Source organism: Heliconius melpomene, chromosome 11, assembly GCF_056956725.1.
Source record: "Heliconius melpomene rosina isolate 202511_hmr_F chromosome 11, ASM5695672v1, whole genome shotgun sequence".
NCBI classification, from domain to species: Eukaryota; Metazoa; Arthropoda; class Insecta; order Lepidoptera; family Nymphalidae; genus Heliconius; species Heliconius melpomene.
In genome coordinates, this window is record NC_140399.1 from 6,740,627 (window position 1) to 6,758,862 (window position 18,236).

The 18,236-nt window shown below is 31.8% G+C and overlaps 4 protein-coding genes across 5 annotated transcripts; 2 read left to right on the plus strand and 2 right to left on the minus strand.

Annotated features, from left to right (window-relative positions):
* Positions 1-53: 53 nt before the first annotated feature.
* Positions 54-1,765, minus strand: Trmt6 (tRNA methyltransferase 6 non-catalytic subunit). Its single transcript, XM_085192434.1, has 2 exons — positions 325-1,765; positions 54-189 (listed from the first exon to the last, which is right to left on the minus strand). Exons 1-2 carry the CDS (start codon positions 1,555-1,557, stop codon positions 109-111), a joined length of 1,314 nt encoding a protein of 437 aa, XP_085048560.1. The 5' UTR covers positions 1,558-1,765; the 3' UTR covers positions 54-108.
* A 953-nt stretch (positions 1,766-2,718) lies between these two features.
* On the plus strand, positions 2,719-5,966 carry ScsbetaG (Succinyl-coenzyme A synthetase beta subunit, GDP-forming). The gene is made up of 4 exons (XM_085192435.1): positions 2,719-3,589; positions 4,038-4,193; positions 4,892-5,126; positions 5,329-5,966. Exons 1-4 carry the CDS (start codon positions 2,915-2,917, stop codon positions 5,529-5,531), a joined length of 1,269 nt encoding a protein of 422 aa, XP_085048561.1. The 5' UTR covers positions 2,719-2,914; the 3' UTR covers positions 5,532-5,966.
* A 1,645-nt stretch (positions 5,967-7,611) lies between these two features.
* LOC146534645 (mitochondrial-processing peptidase subunit alpha) lies at positions 7,612-13,239 on the minus strand. Its single transcript, XM_085192433.1, has 12 exons — positions 13,002-13,239; positions 12,561-12,799; positions 12,284-12,363; positions 12,036-12,176; positions 11,523-11,660; positions 11,173-11,310; positions 10,672-10,803; positions 10,200-10,272; positions 9,755-9,887; positions 8,866-9,031; positions 8,314-8,446; positions 7,612-7,825 (listed from the first exon to the last, which is right to left on the minus strand). Exons 1-12 carry the CDS (start codon positions 13,058-13,060, stop codon positions 7,662-7,664), a joined length of 1,596 nt encoding a protein of 531 aa, XP_085048559.1. The 5' UTR covers positions 13,061-13,239; the 3' UTR covers positions 7,612-7,661.
* Positions 13,240-13,515: 276 nt separating this feature from the next.
* Positions 13,516-17,120, plus strand: LOC146534646 (small ribosomal subunit protein uS7). 2 transcript variants are annotated; one of them, XM_085192438.1, is made up of 5 exons: positions 13,516-13,742; positions 13,819-13,975; positions 14,061-14,180; positions 14,252-15,190; positions 16,392-17,120. In XM_085192438.1, the coding sequence occupies exons 1-5, from the start codon at positions 13,561-13,563 to the stop codon at positions 17,058-17,060; spliced, it is 2,067 nt and encodes a 688-aa protein (XP_085048564.1). In that variant the 5' UTR covers positions 13,516-13,560; the 3' UTR covers positions 17,061-17,120. The 2 variants fall into 2 exon arrangements, with proteins under 2 accessions (XP_085048564.1, XP_085048563.1); XM_085192437.1 differs by lacking the exons at positions 13,516-13,742; positions 13,819-13,975; positions 14,061-14,180; positions 14,252-15,190 and adding an exon at positions 16,168-16,305 and having other exon boundaries at positions 16,392-17,116.
* The last annotated feature ends 1,116 nt before the right edge of the window (positions 17,121-18,236 follow it).

Sequence of the window (18,236 nt, forward strand, 5' to 3'; positions counted from 1 at the left end):
TTCAATATTATTTATAATTTGTATGATATTTGTATAATTAAAAAAGCTTATCACAGTGTGGGATATTAATTTTAATATGTTTTTATTTGTTACCTATATAAATATATTTCACTTTAGAATATATCCAGTTAACAAAAAGCCACTAGAACCACTCATCATCACATCTGGGTGTGTTCTTTCAGGAAGTATCTGTAACCATATAGTCAATTTTAGATTTTTATAGTAATTAATATTGCATATAATTAATGAGAAGTATAGGTTTATAACTAAATATTTTAAGGATATTTAATATTCTTAATACTTGAGAGATTTATATATGCTAACCTGATAATTTCTCATCCAATTACAAGTTAACTTCAGAGCAGCTACTTTACTCATAGTCTTGAGGGTCATATATAAATTTTGTAGAGGCTCAGCTACACCATAATAAACAACAAATGGCCTTCCAGGTTTGACAAAGTCTATAAGTTCCATTAATATATTATAAGGATCTTCCTTGCAGGCTATCACCAAAGAGTCAACCCTATTTGATAAAACTGCAGAAGCGTTAATGTTATCAAAATGCCATTTAGGTTTCTTTTTCCCATTTTCCATATTTTCTTCATCCTTTTCTGCATCATCACAGGTAATATGATTTGTATCATCAAGTTTAGGCATTTTACTTTCATGTTCTAAATTATCACAAGCTTTCCGTTTTAAATTTTTGACAGATGAATCTGAATCATTTGAATTAGTATCACAATCTTGATATGTTTGCCTTAAAACAGAATACACATTAACAGATATACATCTATTATACTGTTCAGGAGAGAAGTTCATGGCTAATAAGGCTTGTTTTTGTGACATATTACCTGGATGCATATGTATAAGTTTATTTTCGCCCTGTGGACCCATTGCACTTAATAAAGCAGCCGCAAGTAACCCATTAGAACCAGAGTCATAAAGTAAATGATTGCCTTCACTACTTATGTTTGACATTGTCATTATTTGTGATAATGTGTCTACACGAATGCCCTGCACTTTGCCTGGGTCTAACTTGTATAATACTTCTGAAATATTTCGCAAGTTTGGTTTTAAAATTTGTATATATTCAAAATATTTCTTTTCTTTTTTCTTTAAATATTTTTCTTGTGCAAATCCAGTTTTACTATTAAAAGTGTTTGAATTACTTATTAATGTTTCCACTATATCGGAAGCTCTTGCAGAGTCACTTTTAAGTTCATCAATTTCAATTGCAGATAGTTTTTGCGATCTACCATCGTCGTATATGTTTCTATTATCAGTACCTGAAGCCTTTAAATCAATTTCATCAATTAATTTAACTGTTTCCTTTGACAATTCTAAATCAAATTCTTTGTGTCTCCTTGTGCCTCTTGCGACCATACGAAATATAGAGAAGTACGGACAGTTCTCAATGCCGCTCAGATTTATTGTATCTTTTCCAAAGCTCACTGACGATGTCGGTTTGTTAAATTTGTGTAACTTTTTATAGTTTTGCTTTTGAATAATGATATATTCTCCAACTTTTATAACATTATCGTCAATATCGTTTGACATGTTTTCTTAAGTTTGGATACTAATTTGTAAAATTATTTGGGGTAAATGTTATTATTTATTAGCGTGAAATTTACTGTAAGGTTATCTCTGGTGTTTACTTTCCCAGACGTTTGTTTATTTTGAGGTTAGTACGCTTATGTTGTCAATTGTCGATGTCGTGGGTCGTGGGCCCAAGGGCACAGAATACATATACTTTTGACATATAGTACAAATACGAAACCCTGTGGACGATGAACCTTTTACTACTTTTTATACTGTCTCTTTACCGTACACTCTCCTTTGTGTGTTTTCCATTCAACGTGATATTGGCGAAGTGATTAGTGCTGAACTGGCACGCTCGGAACGCCATAATTAAAGAACAACAACAACAATGAACTTTTCTATTAGCCCAAGATCCCAGAGCCGCCAGACCAACGTCATTTTGGCAACGCTGAAATTTTGAGGTCTATTCGTCTAATATGTAGTTAAGACAGTATGCCTACTCGCTAACTCTTTCAGAGGTAGCGCCCAATAACGGTATATCTCTGTTTAAGAAGATGATTAAGTCGAACGTTATGGTATTAATTTTCTAATCTAATGTTTATTAATAAAAACTTGAAAGTTCATTTTATATGAATTTAGTTTTTGAATTTCCTACAACATTTTTTTTGTCAGTCCTTGAAAGTTATTTTTAAAAATAATAATTATCTTTTTAACAATAAAAATTGCTGCAATTGCTAGGTGTTAAATATATAATCCTCCATCCTTAGATTACCGTTAATGCGTTAAATAAGTTCTCCTGTATATTGAAAGAATCACTGAAGCTATGGTAGATAATATTAAAATTAATTTCATTTTCATGGGAAAATTCATGAATTAATAGTAACGGGACGTACTTGAATACACCGCTCCATATTTCTTTCTATTAACTCTGATCCTGTATTTCTATTAAATTTCATTTTTAATGCAATGAATAAATTTGCCTTAAAAAATAATTAATTTTGCTGACATTACACACTATATGATATACATATAGTGTAGTAGTCAGCAAAATTACTCTACAAATTATTTATAAATTACCTGCATAATTTCAATTCACTATGAAGATAATTATTAAATCGTTAATAATTTATCTGTACCTCTGTAATGTAACACGATAGAATGTCTTTTGTCAGTGTCAAGTCAAGCTGTCAAGCGTCAATTTTAAGTTAACTTTTGCTCATTCAAGTTCATACCAATTTATTGCAATTAATAGATATAAGATTGACATTTAACGTTTTTTTTTATTGTAATCAGTGGAAGTGACTTTTGATCTTTGCTTAAAAAAAATATTGTAATTTCAAAATTTATTTACTACATTTTTTCGAAGTAAATAACAATGTCTGTTATATCCAAAACTAGAAATTTAAAAGTATTTAGCGTGTTAACCACAAAATATTGTCCACGAATTGTTTCAAGAAGAAATTTAAATCTTCAAGAATATCATAGTAAGGATTTACTAAAGAAACATCAAGTATCTATTCAAAACTTCCGACTTATTGACTCTTCCTTAGATCCAAAGTCCTTATCAGATTTTAAAGCTGATGAATATGTTGTAAAAGCTCAAATTTTGGCTGGTGGTCGGGGAAAAGGCCACTTCGACAATGGATTCAAAGGTGGTGTTCATTTAACCAAAAATCCTAATGAAATACTAGGTTTAGCCAAAAATATGATTGGACACAAATTGATTACTAAACAAACCCCAAAAGATGGTATCCTTGTTGACAAAGTAATGGTAGCTGAGAGTGTAAATATAATACGTGAAACTTATCTGAGCATTGTGATGGAAAGAACCTACAATGGTGCAGCATTAGTAGCTTCACCAGCTGGTGGCATGGACATTGAGGCTGTTGCAGAAAAAACACCACATTTACTTAAAACAGTTCCCATAGATATACACGAAGGAATAACAGATAAAGTAGCTATAGAAATTGCTGAATTTCTAGAATTCAAAGGATCTTTAGTACAAAAATGTGCTGAAGAAATAAAAAAAATGTGGCAATTATTTTTAAAGGTATAAAATTATGTAATTGCTTTAAATTATGTAATTTGATTTACATAGTTCTTTTAAGGTATAGGACCTCTGTTGTGCAGTGCAGCAGCATCTGACTGTAAATGCCACAGTTGCGAGTTAGGTTCCCACTCAGGATATTTAATTACTTTGCTCTGGTAACAGATTTAACCATGGCATTTAATTTTACCATTCAATACCCAATGTCTTAAAAAATCTGGTGGTGCAATATAATGTTTTGACAGTAGTTTACCTTGCTATATGTGGATACAATGTGAAGTTTAAAAGATTTCTTTTGTTTTACCTTTACACCTTGCACATAGCAGGGTAGGCCTAATTAATCTGGGAACCTACACACCCTTCCTAATTCTGGAGGCATTATGTATTAAGTTTTTAGTCAAACACTTGTACCACTGTGCCACAAATGGCTTCATGTATTTCTATTTTATAGGTTGATGCTACTCAACTAGAAATTAATCCATTGGTGGAAACTGATGATGGAAGAGTGGTAGCAGTAGATGCAAAAATAAACTTTGATGACAATGCACAGTTTAGGCAAAAGGAGATATTTGCACTTGATGACACATCTGAAAGTGATCCAAGAGAAGTAATATTAACATTTATATATTTTTAGTTACTTAAATTACATTATATTTTATATTTTTCTTATTTACCATATTCTGATTATTTCTTGTGATAAGATATATCCATTCATATACATTTTAAAATATTATGTATGGACATTTATAAACATACTATCTTATCATAAATTTGAAGTGAACAAGGGCAAGTTTTTATCATTTACATTATGCAGCAAAATAATGATAGTTAGCAAAAGTTAAGATTGTTTATCTTATTGTGCGTAATTTCGTATCTTTGACAAACAACTAGTACTTGGCACTACATTTTTTGTATGAGCAAAGAATCTGCTAGGGATAAGACACAGATAAACAAAAACAAGATTATTATGAACTGTGAGCTGCAAATATGATTATATAGAAAATTATATTAAAAAAGGCCATCGTGGCGCACCAGAGTGATACTGTAACTTGGCAGGTGTCATATTGATTCCCACTCAAGGAAATTAATTATTTATTAATATTTTCATTTCTTCACTGGTACCAAGGTACAAAAGGCCCGGCATTGGGTCCTGTCACACAACACGCAATGTCACAAAAAAATTCTGCAGAAAGTGGAGAATGGAGTCTTTTAACACTCGGTTCCATCTGCCTATCCTGCTATGTGCGGGATACGGCGTGAATGTCATTAAATGAAAACGAATTTTGTATTTAAATATATTTTTAGAGAGAAGCAGCATCCCTTAACCTAACTTATATTGATATGGATGGCAGTATTGGGTGCATGGTCAATGGTGCAGGCCTGGCTATGGCCACCATGGATCTTATCATGTTAAGTGGTGGAAGACCCGCAAACTTTCTTGATCTTGGTGGCGGAGTAGGGCAGTCTCAAGTGTCTGCTGCTTTAAGAATCCTAGAATCAGATCCTAAAGTGAAATCTATATTTGTCAATGTATTTGCAGGTAAGCAATTTTTTGTATTTATCGAAAGGCAAAGTTATTTTGTTTAATATTAACATTTAATTTAATTTTAAAATAATGTTATAACAAAATTTAACTTTTTAATAAATTAATAATTGGATTCAGAATTATTTGTATTTTAAATTTTATGGTCTGGTGATTTTTTAAAAATAAACTTGAATATGTATTTCTTTTATTATTTCAGGTATTGTAAACTGTGCGACGGTAGCTAAAGGTATTGTGGCAGCATGTAAAGAGAACCCACCGAAACATCCACTTGTAATCAGATTGGAAGGCACTAATTCAATTGAAGCAAAGAAGATTCTTGAAGAATCTAAATTGCCTTTGAAAATTATCAATGATGCTGATGAAGCTGCTAAGACTGCTGTTAAACTGGCACAAAATTAAAATTACACTTTTTTAAAGTAATATAAAAATTAAAAAATACAAGTAAATCTTCCATTAAGTATTCTAGTTGAAAAATCAGTAAATATTTTATGACATAGTGCATCAATTCACAAATTTGTGCTGGAATTTCTTTTTTAATAAAATATACAGGGTTTAAATGCACAATAATGACATAAATAAATAATTAAACCTATCCAGTTTACTAATTATATTTATAGATAGTAGGCGGATGTAACTTTAAATATGAATAATATCATTTTAATTAATTCTTGGTCATGTAAGACTGACTATTCATTTTGTTTCATTATGATTTTAAGATTTAATTCCTTTTATATAAACTTACATGGTTTGATTTTCTTGCCATATTTTATATTTTCTTAGCTCTAGATCTAAGTGTTATTTGTACATAAATAAATGAATTATTATATAAATAAACTTTTATTTGCCCTTAAAAGTGAAATATGTAGATGTAGAAAGTTGAACTTCAGTGACTTGTATGGAAGTATTTCCCAAATTTTATTCAGATTTATTTACCAACAGTTTAAAAACTTTTAAAGTTTATTATTGTTTCTATCTTCTACAACTGGGTTTAGTATGCGTTGATTTAACTTGTATAAAGTGATATACCAAAATAATATTCATCAGTGAATTGTTATACATACTGGACCTTCATGAATGTTTTAGGTTCATATCTCATGGGGGGCTGTTTTTATTTATAATGTTAAATATTCGCCATAGCGAAATAATTCTAAATTATATCTTTCCTTAAATCCCTATATTAAATGTATACATTTTTTTATTATTATATATATAGTTTATTGTATTCAACATTTATTCTAACATGATGGTAAATAGTTCATATCCTATATCTTATAAAACAAAGTCGCTTTTCGTGTCTGTCTGAACTTTCTAACTCTTCTTCTAAACCACCCAACGGATTTTGATGCGGTTTTCACCATTAGGTCGAGTATTTCTCAGGGAAGGTTTATATATAGTTTATTATTTGTAAATTAACATAAATACGATAAATGTGTATAAAGTCCTACCCATTGAGACACTTTCGCGCATGCGCTGCTTTAATGGTACGTACTACATGAAAATAATGTACTGTTCCTCTTAATAAGATCTACACAAAAGTCCGCGACGGCATATTCGTATCTTTTAATAATAACGTGTAGTGATCATATTTCTGTCTAAAAATAGTAGTTTCAATATATTTTTTATTGTGAGGGATATTTTTCCATAATGGTATTAATCCTTATCCTTTAAAATACTTTATTAAATTTCTACATTAAACGAAGATAAAATTTGCTTTTTACACTATTTCGAAATTGCGAATAGTTTTAGAGAAAAACGCATTTAATTGTTAACACATCGAGTCAAGTATCACTTATCCCTTACTCTCAGCATATAAACTTACGCTGGCCATTGAATGTAGATCAAAACTGTCTTTTACTGTTTTTCATTTTAATAAGTACTTTAGAAGTTGTTACAATATCAAAAAATCCTTGCTGCGAAACAGCTCGCCACTCGCCATGCGTCCCGCGACGTTTTGCTTATACAGATAGTGTTCAGTGGTAGAATGCTCGCCTGCCACGCGGGCGGCCCGGTTTCGATTCCCGACCGATGCAATCTATTTAATTTTCCTCGCATGCAGCCACGTAGTGCTTGCTTTTCATCAGGGACAGAATACCCTCTTCAGCATTAACCACAAGCTCGAAAAAAAAAAACCCGCCTGCCTTTATAGCAACGAAGATTTAGATGCGTTTGCACGTATTGGATAGTTGGAGTTTAAAGTATTATTTCAGCGCGATATATTTGGTTTCATATTTTTTGTAGTAGTTATTAGTAGGTAGGTTTTTGTTTATAATTTCTTCCATTTAAAATTTAACTATCTAAAAATAGTCATTTAAATATATTTTAATAAGTACTTGGAAAGATTAGTAGCACAGATTTAAAAGTGCTTTGCAAACATACATTATATGAATAATCCAGTAGTAAAAGCGGGCGAAGCCGCAAGAGCCGCATTATCGTCCATCAATAAAATATTCTAAAACAACAAAAAATAAAACAAAATACATATATTCTAAATAAAATAATGTTATTTAATAATTAATACGAATCAAAATGCTACATCCGGAATAGCTTCATACGCCCAGGCGTCTCGGGCGCCATGCTGCCATGTATGTCAGCGAGGGAGGGCAGGTGCGCCAGCTTGCCGCGCGCCGCCACCGCCGGCGGCTTGCTGAGCATGCGACGCGCTACCCGGATTATATCTTCTGCTTGGATTTTTTCTACAAATATATTGTTATTTGTCAAACCCGGATAAAATATTTATGAAATTTGTAAAAAACACTTGCATGTCAAATTTGGGCATGTACACTCAAAATTGTTGTGTGGAAATTACAAGATTCGTAAAAAACTTAAAAGGTTTGGACAGAGACATCTGTCTCTACTTATAGATGTTATAATTTTTTACATCAGTATTATTACAAAGGCAATAAATGATAATTTGGCCAAATTACATACTAATTACTTAATAAATTATTAATACTTGTTAAGTGTTGTTTAGCTAAAATATTATCTATCTATATTGATTAGTTGAGTTGGACACCTATATTGCATGCACTTAGATTCCTAAGAAATAACAAAATAGTTTACCATATTGGAAAATATACAATTTGAAATGATTTGAGTCTCAATTATAGTACTTGATGTACATATTACTAAATTTAAGTGTATCTCTCATACTTATATAAAGGCGTATATATATTAGACTTACCAATTTCATTAATAAAGTAGGATGGTGGTTTTCTCTTGCCCGTCGCTAATACTTGTCGGCCGACATCTTCGAACACTACAGGCCTCGCTTCGAGATTCATTAACAGCATAGACTGTAGCTGCGTCTTAGCTCTCTAATAAATAAAGAAGTGTTTTATTTAGTTTCTTTTATTTTTTAAAGATATATATGTAAAGAAATTATAATATTTTAGACCTGAATAAACCTCGTCTACAATACTTATAGCAATGATTATATCGCACTAAGGCCAGTTTTGGCGCAGAGGCTCAAGCGTGCGACTGTAAAGGCGAGAGATTGTGGTTTCGATTCCCACTCGGGGCAATAAATTACTTTCATTTATTAATTCTAGTAAGACAAATAACGCCGATGCGATCCGCTACGCAGCTCCCAATGTATCGCAATTCTTCTCTCTGAAACTACACTGCTGTCTTCTTCCTCCTGGCATTAATCCCGGCTATTGCCAGGGTCTGCCTACTACACTGCTGTATACCACGTTAACTAAAAAAAAAACTATAATAACAAACAAATACCCACCCTCAGCTCGTTAGCGGACACGGAGCCGGCCATGGCGGCGAGCTCGCGCGCTACCACGAGCGCGGTATCGTGCAGGCGCGCGGGCGGCGCGGCCGCGTGCACGCACAGCAACCCCGTGTCGCCGTACGCGTGGTTGTACGCTGTTGCGTTGAACATCCAGTGGTATCTGTTGGAGTGAGGGGACTTGTGTTTTATATGTGTAGTTTAATGGAGTTTACATTTTTAAATAAATAATAGTTATAAATTTCAATGAGGCCAGTCGTGGCCCAGGGGCACAAAGTGTGACTGTAAAATTAATTGATTGTGGGTTCGTTCCCCATTCGAGGAAATTAAATACTCTAATGTCGTGGCAAAGTGCGGGGTTGATTTCCGCCACTCAACACGCACCGCCTTCAGAAGTCGGCGGAACGTGGGGGTCGAGGTGTCTTCCCACTAGGTTCCCTCTGCCTAACCTGTTGCGTGCGGAATACAGGGTGAAGCTGATAAAAAAACAATTAATAATGTACAAAAGCGGCGGGTCCTAATAATTGAGAATAATTAATTAATTGAATTGAGAATAATGTAAAACTATCACTTTTAAGTGTTCGTTTAAAATTAAAAAATATATTTTTAGTAAAGTTTTTCACAGAAGCGTGTATTTTTAAAATATTGTTTATTATATGTTATACCGCCGGTGGGCGAGTCCTTGATAGATTTTTTTATATTATTGCAATGTTATCAGTCCTTGATAAGTACGCAAAGTTTCAAATCGTTCCGACGTTTCAAAGTCGGTCAAAATCATGTTTAAAGTTTCCTTTAGTACAAAAAGTCTCAACGAAACAAAACTATCAACCTAAATAACAGAAAAAAATCTAACCAATACAATTAACAAAAAACACTAAACACCCACCTATTCAGCACATTAGTGTATAACCGCGTGTACATGCCCTTGCCGGGGCCGCCTGCGGAGAAGGAGCCGCCGCCGCCCATCATCATGTTGAGGACGCATGTCGCCACGAAGTCAGGGTCGCTGTGGGAACAGCCTGGCCAAATAACAATTAGTTTTTATAATATATTATTTCTAATACTGTTATACATAAGAAACGTTAATTTTACTTCACACTTTACCCCTAGTGAGGTAGCTATATAAAATAGACGCCAAACGCTACATGGAGTTAAACATGTTAGGCATTCTCACAATGACCCCTGCCAGCCCATTCATGAACTGCTACATTCCATTTGCAATGTTATCTCATATATCTCCGAGGCGACTTAATGCACACTGTATAGCAGGATAGGCAGAGAACCTAGTGCCACCAGAATTTAAATATATACCAAGAGTTTGTTGTACTTACTTTCTAACCCTATAACAATATGTGATAATTCGGGTAAATCTGAACCAGGATACAAAGGTATTTCACATTCTTCCTGAAAAAATAAATAGGTTTCTTTAGTACAACTAACTACACACACATTTTAGGAAGTACTAATACAAATTGAAAGATTTTATTAAATATTGAATATAATACATGTTAATTGAGGAATGTGAAAGACAAACACACATCACATTTTGATTAACAGGAGAGAAGTAACAATGGAAAATGTTGCAAACATACAAAAATTGTGAGTGTCTTAAGATTTTGATATTACTGTCTTTTTTTGGTAATTAAAAATTACTTCTAAAATAACTCCTTATTTTGAAGGTGTTTTAATTAACACATATTAATAGCTATTTAAAATAAATGTGTTATTCATCACAAGAAATATGAAATAAGGTGTGTTATCGGCAATAACATTTTTGGAGATTGATACAGGTTTTTATCTCACCTGGACTATTCCACCTGTATATTGAGCGAGAGATTTGTCTGTCTGCGGAGAAAAACTTCCTTCAGAATGCCAAGTTGGTTTCATATCAACAAAGTATTTTTGCACATACTCTACAAAAGGACCATGCTCTACCTGTAAAAATAATGTTATTTTATTATTATATTTTTATTTTATGATAATATACAAATATATTCTTTTATTTTACATTTGCCTATAATATATAATAATATTACTCATTTAATCCTATATTATTATTCTAACTACACATAGTAAAATTAAATGTTGAATCTAATCACTAAGCCAAATTTTACTTTCAATATCAATGCTGGTTATCCTACATTAAATGCAATAGTTATTAATTCTTTACTTCTTTACTCTTTAAATAACAATATTTAAGAAGTAAGCTTTATAATGTGCCATGATGATGAAGAAGAAGAAAAAGAATTATTTCTGTAGGCAAATTTTAAATAGATACATAAATAAAACATGTAATAAACTTACACCAACTGCTGCAACAACCATTTTATCTGGGGTGTAGTGGTTCTTTAAGTAGTTCAAGATGACATCTCTGTCTATCTTCATCAAATTCTCCGTTGGACATATTTTTGGTAGTCCCAGAGTATTTTGTTTATATGCAGCCTATAATTCATTAATATTTTAAAATTTTAAATTTATATTATTATTATTTATATATTCCATAATACTTTCTTTCTTGGGGCTGTCATGACGCATTGGCACAATGTATGTGACTGTAAATGAGACAGTTGTGGGTTCAATCCCATTCTAGATTTATAGTAACATAATCAAAACAAAATCAAACATCCAAATTAAATTTACATTAATATACATACAGCATGTATCATGTCCATCAAAATTGTTTCTTGTTCAGGCCTCATGGACAAAGTCTCAAGTTCAAATGCAACAGCTTGTCTCGCTCCTTCAATTTCATCTGTTGTCAACTGGGGTCTTAATGTCACTTCTGCTAAAACCTAACAGTAAATTTATTATAACACCTTTTTAATGTATATTAATATAATATTACTACTAATAAGCAATAAAAAAATAAGAAATATCCAACCGAGTTCTAAGTGTCAGTTTTATTTAGATAAAAACGGAAAACATACCTTTTTTATATAAATAAATATATAATAAACAAGATCATCATACTGCAGCCACATATTGACTGATTATAAATGTGACAGTTGTGACTTTCATTCTCTATCTGGGCAATGACATATATTTTTTTAATAAGACAAATTGATCTCTGCCATTTAAAACATATCTGGAAAATTAGTATGAAAGTGGGAAGTGGAGTATCTTAACACTAATATCCCTCTTCAAAAAAAACTAGTAAAATTTATTACCTGAGTAACAGCTTCCAGCCCTCTAGAATCAGCACTGGTAGCATAAACAGTAGTGTCTCTTGAACCTTGACAGTCACATATGCCTCCATGGCGTTCTAATTCTCTTAACATCACATCTCGAGTAGGATATTCATGAGTTGCCTAATAATATTTAATAATTTCAATATCAATTTAAATAATTTAATAATAGAACAATAATATTGTAATTTAAAAATAAATCATATATTATCAGTTTCAAACCAACTTACCCCAAAACTTAGTTTCTCTAGAAAATGACAAATTCCATTAGGGTATGCGACTTCATATCTTGGTCCAGAATCTATGACCACTGAAATTAAAAATGGAAATCCATTGTCATTTTCTAATTAATGTATTTCTCATTATACTTTCATACATAGTATTAGATAATTTTGAAATGTTACATCATTATATTTTTTGCCATGTGCTCAAACAATAAATCTTGTTTATTAAATTATAAGATACATTAAGGAAAGATATATATATATTTTTAATAATATAATTTACCTCCAGCAGTGCAGAATTGACCAAATTTCTTTTCTGATGCAACTCTTAGACCATTGCTCAGTACAGTCACTTCTGTAGTATAGTTTTCTGATTTTGAAGATGCATAAGTTACTGGTGGAAGATTGGGCATTGATTCTGACAGAGGAGGCAAAGGTGTGACACTACCTTTGGGAAGTGGCTGTTGTGGTTTATCAATATTTTGGCTAAAACTTCGGCTGCCATATTTGAATGAAGGTAAACTAAAAACATATTTAATATACTTCATTTTTGAAGAAAGGTTTTAAAGGTTTAACTTAACATTAAAATAACAATTAAAACTAGAAAATCAAATAGTGTTAATTGTGACAATGCCAATTTAATATAACTTTTTATAAGGTTCTGTAATTTTTTCATCTGAACTAACGTATGTATATAATAATTATTATTTATCATTATACTAACCCATTTTTCATAGAACACAACCTAGAAAATAGAATTTTCATGTCTGTTACATGAGCCATTACAACTTTTTACATATAAATTCAGTAATATTTATGCTAGAGAAAGACAATATAGCTATATGGTACAAATTGGATTTTCTCTCAATAGTAATGTAATTTTTATGTGTATATATTTTTTAAATTTTAATTTTTAAGACAAATAATGACAGAATCACAGTAAGTTCAAAGTAGAACAATTGACAATCAAGTTCAATGATTGCCATAGATAATAGAGGGACTACAACAGAACCACCACATAACACTTTTACCCAAAGGACTACAAGTTACAATATATCTTTAATTTGTATTATTTTTCATTGTTTTGATTTAATTAATCAAATATATTTTATGTAATCCATTTCACTAACAAATAATTTTCATATCGTTAAATGGAGTTTAATTTATTTTTATCTGACATTTCATCGACAGTGTTCTTGTTTACTATTTACATATTTTCTAATTCCCCAAGATATTGTGACTAAACTTTGTATGTTTTTTGTAATAATAAAATTAAGTGAACAATGACTTTTAAAACGTTTAAAATGGCTAAACGATTAGTTTCTACTATTAAGAGTGTACCCCGTGTTTGTGTAGTAGGCGCTGGACCAGCAGGTTTTTATGCAGCAATGCATTTAAAAAAAAAACTTAATACAGTAGAAATTGACATAATAGAGAAGTTACCTGTGCCATTTGGATTAGTACGGTAATATATTTCTTGTATATGTGATAAATTTGGTATTATATAGGCCTTAAGTTTGGCTTTATTTATTTTTTTAAAGATATGGTGTTGCTCCTGATCATCCAGAAGTCAAGAATGTTATTAATCAGTTTACTAAATTTGCTCTACAGCCAAATGTAAATTTTTATGGTAATATAACTTTGGGAAAAGATGTAAGCTTGAATCAACTAAGGCAGTATTATGATGCTGTTTTATTGGTATATTTTTTATACAAATATATTTATAAATTATTCTGAGTTGTTTACAAGTAAATAATTATAAAACATTGTTGAATGATTTCAGACATATGGAGCAGAAGAAGATAAAACTCTTGGTATTGAAAATGAAGATGCAACAAATATTATTGCAGCAAGAAATTTTGTAGGATGGTATAATGGGCACCCCCGTGACAGAAATCTTAAGGTATAAATAAAGAAAAAATCAATTACCACCAATACCTTAAATTGTTTTAAAGTTATTTATATGTTTTCTAGATTGATCTATCAGGACACACAGCTGCAATACTTGGACAAGGAAATGTTGCTTTGGATGTGGCTAGAATATTATTATCACCCTTAGATCAGTTAAGAAAAACAGATTTAACGGAATATGCGTTACAAGAGTTAGCAGATTCAAAAATTAAAGATCTTTTCCTTATAGGAAGAAGAGGGCCCCTACATGTTGCATTTACAATTAAAGAATTACGAGAACAGGTGAAACTTAAAAATTGTACTACTATTTGGAGAAAAGAAGACTTTTTTGGAGTTGAAGATGCTGTTAGTAAGTTACAAAGACCTAGAAAAAGACTAACAGAACTTATGCTATCATCACTTAATGAAAGTACACAACAAGCCAATAGTAATCATCCAAAATTTAGACCCATTTTTTATAGAAGTCCTCATAAATTTTTAATAAACAAGCAAAGATCTTTGATTGGTATTGAATTGTCATGTAATAAACTTATTGGTGATAGTATTGAAGAACAAAAATGTATTTCAACTGATGAAAAAGAACTATTAAATTGTAGTCTTGCATTTCGGAGCATAGGTTATAAAAGTATTAAAGTTGATGATGACTTGACCTTCTCTAATGGTGTGGTGGCTAATGATAAGGGTAGGATAATTGATAATAATGCCAGTGATAAAGCAAGACTGTATGTAGCAGGATGGCTAGGAACTGGTCCTGTCGGAGTAATATTACATACAATGGGTAATGCTTTTCAAGTTGCTAAATTAATGAGTGAAGACCTACAAAGAAATATTCAAAATGATTCCAAAGGTGGCTTTGAGCAGCTAAAGATAGAAGTTTTGAAAACAAGAAGTCCGGTTATTGATTGGAATGGTTGGGAAAAAATAGATGCATATGAAATTGAAGCAGGTAAAAAACTAGGAAAACCTAGAGAAAAATTAACTACAATAGAAAAAATGATAGAAGTAGCCTTGTCATAAGTAATTAATTGAAATAATATTTTATTTATTACATTTTTTGATTATGTATAAATATATAGAAAAATACAGTATAGTGGTTAATGTAAGCAGAAATTTTATATAGTTACTGTTGTAAATTTTATTTTTATTTTTATGAATGTTATTAAAAATATCAGTCTGACAATTTTTTTACTAGCAACCCACTTGGCATTTTAGGAAAAAGAAAAACTTCACGCTGTATCCCGCACACAGCAGAGTAGGCAGAGGGTATCTGGTGTTAAGATACTCCGTTCCTCACTTTCTGCCGAATTCTGGAGGTGTTGAGTGTTGGGTGGCAGAACTCAACGCCGCGCTTTGCTTCGACACCAGAGCGAAGAAATAAAAATGTAAACTTAAATATTTCACTTCCTCGAGTGGGGATCGAACCCACAAAGTCACGTCACACCATTGTACCGCTGCGCTACAACGGCGTCGACTTTGTGCAAAATTAGTGAAAACTATATTTAAACCAGTTAAGCAGTTTCTAAGATTGGTGTGGAAAAACGCACCGCGCCAAATTTAATAAAAAATATTTTGGTTTCTATTACATTGATATATGCAATAATATATTATCTCACATATCAGTTACAATTTTATTACATGGATCAATGTTATTAAATTTGAACAGACTGAAAAAACCTGCATAGAAACTTTTTATTATATTTTTGTATTTTTTTAAGATATTACAATTATAGATAAGATTATAAATTTCAACCTTAAAAGTCAACCAATTTTTTTATTGTGAGAATAAAGAAATGGTATGGTTGGCCTATTTCTACTACAATGTACGATACGCTACCACCGTGTATATTATAATAATTGATATTGATTTATTGATAAAATTTTAGTAACAATTTGCAAATTAAAATATTATATTATAATATTATTTTTTTATTATATTATAATATCATAATAATATTCAAAACTTTATCTTGTGCACTTTTCTTATTTATCTATAATATTTTTATTATAAACTGGCAATAATTGCGATATTGCCAACAACAAAATTCTACCCAATGCTAACTTCCTTTTTCTCGTGTTCTTTTGACAACGCGAGGTTATAATTTTCAGTTTGTGAAAAGGTATGTTAAATATTTACCATTTGGTGTCACAACTTACCCTTATTTATAATAAACAGTGTAAAGTGAAATTGTCTTTAATATTTTAGGTGTTCACAATGGTTGAGGAAAACTGGAACGAAGATGGCGTGGAAGCGGGCAGCATGGCTATCGACAGCATGCCATTGCCACAACCGGCTGACATTCCCGAAATCAAATTATTCGGAAGATGGAGCTGTTATGATGTCCAGGTCTCTGATATGTCCTTGCAAGATCATATTTCTGTTAAGGAAAAATTCGCGAAATATTTGCCACACTCTGCTGGTAGATACGCACACAAGCGATTCCGTAAGGCCCAATGTCCAATCGTTGAGCGTCTCACTAACTCTCTGATGATGCATGGCCGCAACAATGGCAAAAAGCTCATGGCTGTGCGTATTGTCAAACACGCTTTCGAGATCATCCATCTCCTGACAGGAGAAAACCCTCTCCAAGTTCTTGTGACAGCTATCATCAATTCTGGCCCTCGTGAAGATTCTACTAGAATCGGCCGTGCTGGTACAGTACGTCGTCAAGCCGTGGACGTTTCACCTCTACGTCGTGTGAACCAGGCTATCTGGCTGTTGTGCACAGGAGCACGAGAAGCAGCCTTCAGAAACATTAAGACCATTGCTGAATGTGTTGCTGATGAGCTCATTAACGCAGCAAAGGGTTCATCTAATTCTTATGCTATCAAGAAGAAAGACGAGTTGGAACGTGTTGCTAAATCCAACCGTTAAGTGTTTTTAAGAAAGGGACAAAATAAAAGTGTAAGAAAAAATTGTGTTTTATTTTATTTCAATAACTTTAATCTCTATTGTAGATTTTTTATTTGCTTAATGATTTAATACTTTTTTAAATATGTTTTATGATTGGTTGTTTTATTATTATAAGACAATTTTATTTAGTTATAAACATATGACATGTTTATAACTGTGTGCAGTGCAGTGCAAAGAAAATGATTTAAATCAATAAATAATAATCATTGAACTATATGTAATATTAACAACAAATCTGTAATATGATCATACATGTCATATAATCACATAAATTTATGAATACTTTGAAATTTGAATACTTACTAAGATAATTCTCAAATTTATATTTGTAATTCAGTTTTAGTGTTAAGATTAATTTTACATCTACATCATATTAAAAGAAAACAATATTTGGCTCAGCTCTTCATTACTAGGTGTTTTGAAAATGAGTGCTGAGTGTCAGTCGAGTACATTGCATTCAGAAAAGAATTAAGAATATCATCAATGTCAAAATGCCAGCCATATTTGGTTATTTACCTATAAAAATGAATGTTTCATTTTTGTTTTAAATGTGTAATTATAATTTTTTAATGATTATCTGTTCTAGCTTCTTGTTATACACCACACATAACAGAGTAGGCAGAGGGAACTCAGACTGTTGGTTGTTTGGACGATTTCCAAAGGCGAGGGTTCAAATCCCGCTACGTTAAAATTTTTATATGTTTTCTTAATAATTATATTAAGGAAAACAAGTGTTAAGACACTTCGTTCTCCATTTTCTGGAGCAATCGCGAATAGTGTGGCAGAACTCAACATTGCTCTTTGCTTCGACACCAGAACGAAAAAAGAAAATATTAAGTTATTTATATCCTGGGGATCAAACCCACCTGTCGCGTTTAAAGTTCCAACTGTGCCTCTGCGCCACGACTGGCCTCTGATATCAAAATGATATTTTTTAAGAGCAAGTACCATTTTGATACCACGGGCCAGTCTACTGTCTAGAGTGTCTAGTATACTAAAATTTAGGATTGATAATGTACTTATTTATTATTGAAATATAAGTACGCTATCCATAATAGTTTCGTTTAAGATTCCGTCTATGGTTACACTTCTAGTCCCTGTTTTTATGTGGGCATGGACGTAAGAATGAGGGAGCTG